General features: G+C 33.9%; 1 protein-coding gene and 1 pseudogene across 3 annotated transcripts; both read right to left on the minus strand.

Annotated features, from left to right (window-relative positions):
- Positions 1 to 2,184: 2,184 nt before the first annotated feature.
- Positions 2,185 to 6,474, minus strand: LOC143633146 (uncharacterized). 2 transcript variants are annotated; one of them, XM_077101505.1, is made up of 15 exons: positions 6,363 to 6,474; positions 6,153 to 6,241; positions 5,400 to 5,494; positions 5,010 to 5,170; positions 4,765 to 4,916; positions 4,565 to 4,683; positions 4,274 to 4,428; positions 4,029 to 4,103; positions 3,853 to 3,924; positions 3,615 to 3,752; positions 3,370 to 3,525; positions 3,163 to 3,215; positions 2,914 to 3,092; positions 2,746 to 2,827; positions 2,185 to 2,397 (listed from the first exon to the last, which is right to left on the minus strand). In XM_077101505.1, exons 1-14 carry the CDS (start codon positions 6,472 to 6,474, stop codon positions 2,767 to 2,769), a joined length of 1,617 nt encoding a protein of 538 aa, XP_076957620.1. In that variant the 3' UTR covers positions 2,185 to 2,397; positions 2,746 to 2,766. The 2 variants fall into 2 exon arrangements, with proteins under 2 accessions (XP_076957620.1, XP_076957612.1); XM_077101497.1 differs by lacking the exons at positions 6,153 to 6,241; positions 6,363 to 6,474 and having other exon boundaries at positions 2,914 to 3,095; positions 5,400 to 5,500.
- Positions 6,475 to 7,259: 785 nt separating this feature from the next.
- On the minus strand, positions 7,260 to 8,953 carry LOC143633212 (large ribosomal subunit protein eL15z-like; annotated as a pseudogene). Its single transcript, XR_013153639.1, has 4 exons — positions 8,906 to 8,953; positions 8,638 to 8,805; positions 7,747 to 7,943; positions 7,260 to 7,669 (listed from the first exon to the last, which is right to left on the minus strand). The product of XR_013153639.1 is annotated as a large ribosomal subunit protein eL15z-like (transcript).
- Between the last annotated feature and the right edge of the window lie 445 nt (positions 8,954 to 9,398).

The raw sequence follows: 9,398 nt of genomic DNA on the forward strand, positions 1-9,398 counted from the left end.
GGATTCCGATTCATGGATCTCTCGGTTCGAGAGAAAAAAAAGAGGATCGAGCCATCTCTTCTGACTCTTTTTCAAATTTGATAAATGTTGGTTGATCGTATATTTCATTAGAGTTCTATGATTCAGACTATCATTTCTTATTTGATCCCTTTGAATTCCATATTCGAAGTTGTGATCGGATCTATTCATTAAAAAGAATCGATTCAATACATTTCTTACGTTCCTATGGGTGCTATGTTTACGAAAATTTGGTCGGTATCGGTGAAGTTCGTCACGACATCTATACCAAATAAAAAAAATGATATGTGAACGTCTAAAATAGTGTCCGCACGCGTACAACTGATGATGAAAGCGTATAGCTAATGTTGCAAAAGATAATATATGTGAAAACACGTTTATTTGGTTGGAAATATATGGGGTTGCGGCGGAAATTCGGTCGGTATCAATAGGTTTGCCACGGTACTGGAATTAAACACAAAAGATAATTTCGAAAATCAACATATTTAAAGAAAAACAAACACGGGCGTTGGAACGGCAAGTCAACACACGTTAGCCAATTTACAATACTAACAAGTTTGATTGAAAAATGAAACTAAATTCATAAATATACAAACTATGGGGTTCTAAATAAAAGTTGTGGCACCGACATATGACTCTTTAACTATATATCTATATATAATATAAATGAGCTTAACATATATCATAATACTAAAGACATCTATTTTTATACTTTATTATTTGGAGATATCAAATACGTAGAAATGATAATAAGGTGTTTAAAAAAAAGAGATTTTGATGACGTCAACACGAGTTTCTTATTGATAAAAATTGGACGAAAGCTGATAGTATCAATTGGTTTAATTAGTATAAATTAAATTTCATCTTCTAAATGTCATGATGTTTTTTGATTGGGTCTAGTTCCTTACTAGTCTCAATTCTTCGTTGTTAATAAAATAGTCATTCAAAAATAAATAGATAAATAATCACTTCTTAGATTTAGATTATGAAAGTTTAAAATGTAAGAAGAGTAAAAGGTAGTTTCGGTTTTTTTTCTTTTAGCTACAACATAAACATAAAATTTGTAAATAGTTCTAACAAGATATTACGTCTATAATTTAAACAAAACTACACTTAAAAATTCACATAGTATACGTTAATATATATCTTGTTTCTTGGTTTTACTTATGGAATGTAGGTTAATGAAGAAGGAAATAACAGACATTCCTCGAATGATGCTCTTTTGGGTAGCTCTAAAGCAACGGTCTCATGTAAACTAACTTTACAAAACATAACATTGTTAGCATCGTCACAGGAAGGGGTTCTCCTAGTGACGGTTCTTTAAGAGAACTAGTCGGAAAGTATTCGTCCAAGTATTAATGTGTGTAAGAGAGAATGCATCTTCACTTGTCTTCCTCTCCGGCATTTATTACGGGTGTGTTGTGACTGATGTCATCATAACATATTGATGGCCCTAACCATTATTGAGAGTGATGTCCCCTCTCCCTATCGGTTGACGGGAACATTCCTTTGGCCTCTTGTGAGTATTCGGATCGGGTTTTGCGTTAGTCAAATCCAGGCCATACCACTTCAGCTAATAAACTTAACATAGTTGTTTAATAGCCTATTTCATCATTAGAAAACCAAACAATTTTGATCACTCAAACATATAACTCCTTGTAATTCTTAAGCAAAAAATTGTTTTCCTAACAAGTTATAACAGTTTTCATTAAGTTGTGTTTTAATATACTTGTAAATACATTTTATTAATCATAAACTACATATACATGCAGTTATAGGAATTATTGGACATTTGCGGGATGACTGATATATAGTCGTGGAGGTCAATACAACTCGAACAAGTTAATGAAAACTTGAGGAAGTAAGGAAACAACGAATCATTGGGACAGTTAAAAGAGTAACCAATGTGAAATCCAGCCATGAAGGTCAAGGTAACTCTTAACAAAAAGATACAGTCCAACTTCATATTTGACCATGCCGTCATATGATCAAATTTGAATCATGAAAGAACAATGGTCGTTGGACAACTCGATTTTGTAAAGGTACAACTGAAAATGCACATATCACAACCATTAAACACAACGAGTCGGAGCGACCAACTGGTCCAACAAAATGATGTCAGATACTGCCTCATATAAAGTCTTACACTCTTACAACAACTTCATTGCATTATAGAACTAACACCGGTTGTCAAATCTAATGAAATAACTGAAATGTAATATAGTTTATACTCATGTTCGCAAGTCATTCAAGGGTAACATGAGGCTTTTCTATACATGACTCACAAAGACAGTATGTTAGTTCTTGATACCTGAAATAAAGTTGGATCTAGATTGCGCCATATCAGAAGACCGGTTTTTTCTTCATGTTCTTGCTTGCCTAAACATATAAACAAAATAAAATTAACCAGTGTACTTGCAGGGCGTTTTGAAACTCTTAGCTTTGACCAATTTTGACCCAGATGTGCATGAGGCGCCTGAGACGCTTTTTAAAACCAAGAACCACCAGATAAAAATTGCAATAAAAAGGGTTGTAACATCAAATGTTTAACTGTTTGGCAAATTCTAATCATTTAAGAAATTAATACACAAAATGAAAGGACATAAATTTGTCTTGTGAAAGTAAAAAGTCTAAAATTCAGTTAAAAGTGATAAATAGGTACATTTATCCTACCCTATGATATTCAGAATTCAGGAGCAGGTTTGTATAGTCATAGATTTTTCTCACCTGCCTTGAACACGTTTAGTTTCAGTCAGAATGTTCACGAAAGCGGACAACTTTGTTGATGAAAGATCTCTCCTTCCGGTAACTGTTTGCAAACAAAAAAGAGAAAAAAAAAACATTATTATTATTCACATTGAGAATGTATATCAAAGAGACAGCAAGATAACTTACATAACAAATGATGCGAAGCAGAAGCAAGTGAACCCAATAGAAAAGTGAATGGCAAATGTTGGCCAAAAGTTATCGCGGTCCAGAAATACTTTCTCAGAAATAAGAGTGACTGCACTTGATAATAACAAAACCATCCAACCACCAGGTAAACAGCTCTGGAAGGAAAAAGATGAAGAATCCTGCTGCATGGATATATAATAGGTTAAACCAAAACTATAGATTTAGTGTAATGATATAAAAGTTAAATACCTGAAAGTAGCGTCTGATAAATGTGACAGAGTAAATTATACGGAAAACCATGTCTAACAAGCAGTCAAGAAAACATAATATCAAAGGTGTCCAAAGTGTATATTTTATTCATATGACTTAATCATCTGGTATATAAGATTTAGTGTTATATACTTTTTAAATCATATATAACCACAAACACCACACAAAGACTAGAATAAAGGATACTCAAAGCATTTGCAAAAATCAATCCAACTGCACCAGCAGACCGAATGAGGAGAATATTGAGAGCTACATATATACATGAAAATAAAACCAAGGAATTGTTTGAATGCTTGAGCTGATCCTCTGTTGCTACTGCATGCAAAAAGGCTTCAGATGTTCCTATAAAAACAGAAAATAAACCAGTTTGGTGCAAAACTTATATATTTATTAAAGTTATGTAAAATATTGCATAAATTATATTAGCTTACCGTTCATAGCTAAAACAACTACATACATGCAGTAATATTTTAGAGCTGCGGAGGCTTCCCCATCACTCCATTTGCGACCGTATAATAATCTTATGAGAGTATAAGAGTAGCTAGGCCCAAATGCCATAAACACCAATCCTACAAAACATGTTACAGAAACATTAAACAATGTGACAAAAAATTATACGCACACACACCCCATATATTACAAGTTAACTAGAATAGCATATTAGCATACCAACTAACATAACAAGCTTCAAAGCATCTCTTAGTGAAGTCTGTAACTTCCTTTTCTTCTGCACATCCTCTCCTGTCAATACATAAATAAATATAAAAGTTACAGATTATTGATTAGTTAAATGAGTAACTAAATCAGCATGAAACAACAAGATAAAGCCATGAAGAGAATTAAACCTGACGCAGACCTTGCAAATGTTGCATATGAACTTTCTTCAAAAGGAAGCAACACCAACCTCACAACTAAGCTACCTAAACCATAATACATGATTCGTTAGAAAAATCAGTTAAACACATTTCTTGCCTCACTTCATCACATCAACAATGCAATGGTATCATAATTTTTATCTGCGTACCTACATCTACATCCATATAAATAACATAATTTAAAACAGATACAGCATAATTGAGCATATACTTACCTAGTTTGTCTACGAGCCCATATACAGCTTGATTATACGGTGTATCAAACCACACAAGGACCATCTTTTCTCCTTCTTGAAGAATCAATTTCTGGAATGACTGAAGAGTGAATAATGTACACATTTTTGAGAGTTGTTTATCATAGTTTCCTACCCTGAATATATATTGTGTTATTTGCATGACAAAAATAGCATAACAACAAAAAATAAATGATGATTATTGGTGCAAAAGTATCTCAAATTAAGCATTTTGTGAGAGCTAAAGTGAATTTGTTTCAAGAGAACTGATACCTGAAAGGAAAGAAAACAGAAACTTTATATTCATGTAAAAGTAGAAAATAGCCCCAATAGCACAAGAAAATGCAAGCTCCGTATGCAGTCTGAGACAATGCAAAAACAATAGATCTCTCCTGCAATACAATATTAAACTTTTTATATTAATTCCAAAATATAAGTATTAAGCCACTATGGTGGATATCAACATCACTTACAGTGTCAATTTGCATGACAATAAAGATGTAAACGGTTATGCATCGCAGAAGAGTTGCCAAAGTTTCAACCATCAATCTAAGTTTGAGAAGAAGCAAATTCTGTGAAAGTATATACAAGGGCTCTGCCAAAAGCTCCAAAACACAAGCAAATGCTGCAAATTAACATAAAATTCAGTTGAAAGTTTAGTTCCATAGCCTTATTAGTAAAAACTTTTGAAATCTTAAAAGCAGAAATCACATATTACCATTAATTAAGATGGCTTGACCATATGAGTTTGTGAAACTTAAAGCTTGTGTCCAGAAGACAAATACACATCCAACAATTGTAATAAACACTCCCCATGGGAGAGTTATCCAGGCTAATTTCATTAGTTGTGCTGCATTTTCACCCGTTAAAGCACCTTTGCTGTAAAAAAAAAACATTTTTTATAATTAATATCCACAATAAGTCAAGAAATGAAACAGCTTGAGCCAAAAAGGGGAAAATTGTAAGATACAAGTAAAAAAAACATTTATGATTCAAACTAGCCATAACATGTTCAATTTAATGGTCATGTGTAAGTAGTAGATACACAAATACACAATAAAGCATTGGATTAGATATGTTTACTTGTAATTTAGTAATATAATGATACCATCTAATGTCTGCTCTCATGCATGCTCTCCTGAAACCCTCTCGACTAAGGAACAAGACACATGTGACGAATAGGTAAAACTGCACAGTATACAGCTGCATTTTTCAAAGAAAAACTATGAGACATACGATAACAAATAGCAAAAAATTCTAGAAATAGGTGCAAACTGAAGTCTCCTTGGTTCCTTATGATAATAAAAGAAAAAAAAACGCCCATTTCATGCATACGGAAAAAAGGGGGGTGGAATGCCTCAACCTTATTCTCATACAATAACAACAAGCCAAATATAGAATCAGATACCGACTTATAGAAACTTATGTCAGCTCAAAGGCTAGTTTTGCATACTTTGATGGTGAACAGTGAATACAACCTCGTATACATCAAGCAAGTCTCCTATACATCGGGTATATAATAATATAATCCTGTTAATATTCTGGTTAAATTGGTAGTAAACAAAGGTTATGGTAGGCATGTCGAAAAAACACAGATAATTGCAGATGTCTAGGCATGACATTATTATTAGACTTAGACAAGTACCTACATCATGTAGTTATTGCATCTAGAAGGTATCTATGTGTAATACTGTTGTTTATATATAAACATCAGATCCAATGTAACACTATTTGGTACACAGTCAATCAATCAATCAATATACAACATTCTTCCTGGTCTATTTGGCACACAATCAATTTATAATTCAACATGATATTATGATTTATACTTGTTGTGAGAGTGAATCTAAGTGATGGTAACAGTAGTTAGCGCGTAAGCTTCTTCGGTTAAGTGTCTGACAATCCATGAATTGAAGATGAACGGAATCCCCCGGGACAAAAACTCTGTGGCTACATGTAACATATGGTTTTGAAATCGATAAGAGAAATTGGAATTATTATTATTATTATTATTATATAAAACAATTGAAGATGATGATCAAGTATGATACTGTTACTAACTAACACGAACCTAATAAATACTTGAATGTGCGAGGAAGATTAGCAGCAGGATCTCCATCTGCAGCAGCAGCAGCAGCAGCTGATCGCTCATCGTTGGAAGACGAAGAAGAAGTATCCGCCATTTTCAATATCAATTTCCTTATGCTGCATCAATCAAGATGTTGTAATTGTTTCACTTTCTACTCATGGTAAACCCTAGTCTTCTACTTATTATTATTATTAATATATTATTTTCAACAAGCTAATTAATACTAAACAATCGAAGTCAAGGTCGTATTAATTACCATTTACGCATGTATTTTGAATTTTTATATATATACAAGCATCGAACCAAAAAAGAGAGAACACTTTTTACTATTGATTACGGCTCGGTTCACTTCTTCATAAAAGATAAAGAATACGTTTTATTCATTGAGGAAGCGTAAACATTTACTGTTCCGCTTTACTTATCCACGGCCTCAAGATGGGCACCAATTTTGATGTGTTCGTCTTCACGTTGGGCCTTCGATATGTATGAATCAGGTCTAGCATTGTCCGAGCTTTTAACTTAACTTGACAATTGTCATAGAAAGGAACTCTAATCAGATTGTTTATGCAAGCCAACTAGTTCGAGCAAACTAGGTTTTATTCAGCTAGTTATGAGTCAAGAGTTTATTGTGATTTCAGATTTGCTTTATTAATTTCTCATCAACATTATGTTAACTATCGTCACTAGAAAACTCAAGAATATAGCATGTTGTCTAATGTTGTATTGGTGTTGTTTTGCATATATTGAGACCATCTCATAATTTTACAACTAAATAATACATAGAATAATTAATTGAAGATCTGTTATTTGCTTCTTCAATCAAACTGTCATTCATCTTGGTCTTTTTTACTACTTTGAAGGCTACGAATCACTTATTAAGAAACTTTATAACCAAAAACAGTAACAAAAACGTCAAAACAACAAACGAGTTCCCAAGTTTCAATCAAAACCAACACAAGAAACATTCTTAATCCAAATTCTAAAACACCAAAATTTAGTATATCACCAAGTCTACATACAACAAAACGACACCGCATAAACAATTAACGATAACGGCGGAGAGACAAAGTATTGTTCCTCTTCCAAGTAGCTCTCCTTGAAGGGCGCATCTTGTGGTTCAAATGTCCTCTACCACGAAGCCCTCTGTTCTTCTTACCAGCAGAAGTGAGTCCTCTAAGCTCCCTACGCTTGTGCACAGGGTTGCAGAGCCAGTTGATCCTTGGATCATTGCGGATTGCAGCATGTGCAGGGTCAATCAAGATAACCTCAAAGTACTTGTAAGTCGAGTCCTGCATCCAATGCTTGTAATCTCAGTACAGAACCATATATACGTATGTGCATAATAAGAAGATGCAATGGCACATACCTGATTGAGCCAGTAAGAGTTGAGAACCTTAAGACCACCTAACTTCCTGCCAGCACGTTCCTCTGCAACTGACCTTTTGCTGCGTTGGAATTTGAGTTGAGTGACACCTTGGTTTGTTGGCTTCCCGTAAACGATACCTTTTGGAACCGGTCTCTTCCTTCAACCACGCCTCACACGCACTCGATAGATCACATAGCCATGTACGTTAATAACATTTTACTGGCTCTGTAAACAGTATAAATAACATAACACATAACACAAAACCTAAACAAAAGATGTATGAAAAATACAAATTATCTAACATCCTTCAATGCACATAACTTATGATTCCTTTACAAAGCAAATACTCTAAAAAATAAAATCTTTAGGTTTCAAAATACCAATAAGCATGTGACCAATCAAGCATACAATTCAAACAACTAGAAATCAGCTTCATAGATAATATAAACATAGTCAGCATATATGTTAAACAATATAAACCAATAAAACACATCCAACATACACAATATAAACCAGTAAAACATCAAATGCCCAAAAATTTAAATTGAGTGACATTTTTTCAACGCAAGTGACCAACGTGCAACCGATTTATTCTTCCATAGAAAACTAGCCTTATAACTTTGCTTAACCAAATGTAGCACCTCAAACAATCCTTTCAGTCCTCTATCAAACTCACCTAAACTTTCTTAAAAATCAACATAAATACAACACAAATCACAATTATTTTGCAGCCATTTAAAACACAAACAAGCCCTAAAAACTGTGCTTAATGAACAATTAAGCTAAATTAATAGATACATCTAATCATCAAAATGTAAATCAAGCATCCGTAACTTTTGAATCTACAAAACCAACAAACAAACAATAATAATAATAATAAACAGAAGGCTACCTGCTTGGCTTTGTAACCCATCCGCCGAGCCCTATCGGGTCGGGTCGGGTGAGTAACCCCAAAAATGGACGGAAGCTGGCGGTACTCCCAGCACCTGACCCGCTGCATAAACCTCATGACATCCGACTGCTTCTTCCTCCATAGCTCCCCCACGTATGAATACGCACCTGTTCATCAAAATCACACGCCATTTCAACTAATTAATAACTCAAAACACACAAATTTGAATCATATTTATTGAAATTATGAACGGAGAGGTGTGTTTACCCATTGCTGCACAAACTTCTTCAGCCTCCGATCTGCAATGAGACGGCTGCTATTAAGATGTGATAATAATATGTAGCGGTAGTAGTAGTAGTTCTGGATTAGGGTTTTTGAGGGCAGGTATGGTGAAATGATAAGCCCATTACGGAATGGTTTTTGGGCCTATTTGGACTTAACTTGATAAGTATACAAAAAGCCCATTTTGATTTTTCTTTTTTCTTTGTTTTGGTTTTTCCCTTTTTCTGAATAGCGTTTTAAACCAGCCCCGATGTTTAAGTGTCTTAGTAAGGAATTGTTTGTTAAGTGTTGAGTTATTAAGTGCTGAATCATTAAGAGGTCTGAATAGTTAAGAGACTATGAGTCATTAAGAGTCGAGTCAATAAGTATTGTTTGGTTGGACATCTGAATTACGATGCAGAAAGACTGTTTTACCTTCAATGAACTATTTTGTGTTGAATAAAATATATATGTTTCATCAACTCAGTGTGCATTGCAC

The sequence above is a fragment of the Bidens hawaiensis genome, unplaced genomic scaffold (assembly GCF_021521415.1).
Source record: "Bidens hawaiensis isolate Kalapana, Puna unplaced genomic scaffold, B.hawaiensis_p1.1 tig00000512_1, whole genome shotgun sequence".
Taxonomy (NCBI): Eukaryota; Viridiplantae; Streptophyta; class Magnoliopsida; order Asterales; family Asteraceae; genus Bidens; species Bidens hawaiensis.

Excerpts from the sequence above, each read along its gene's own strand:
- LOC143633146 (XM_077101505.1), bottom strand. The coding sequence starts at position 6,474 with ATGGCGGATACTTCTTCTTCGTCTTCCAACGATGAGCGATCAGCTGCT. Across the intron at positions 4,429-4,564 it reads TCTGTTTTCTTTCCTTTCAG|GGTAGGAAACTATGATAAAC; the intron begins GTATCAGTTCTC and ends ATATATATTCAG. Across the intron at positions 4,104-4,273 it reads TGGGCTCGTAGACAAACTAG|GTAGCTTAGTTGTGAGGTTG; the intron begins GTAAGTATATGC and ends ATTATGGTTTAG.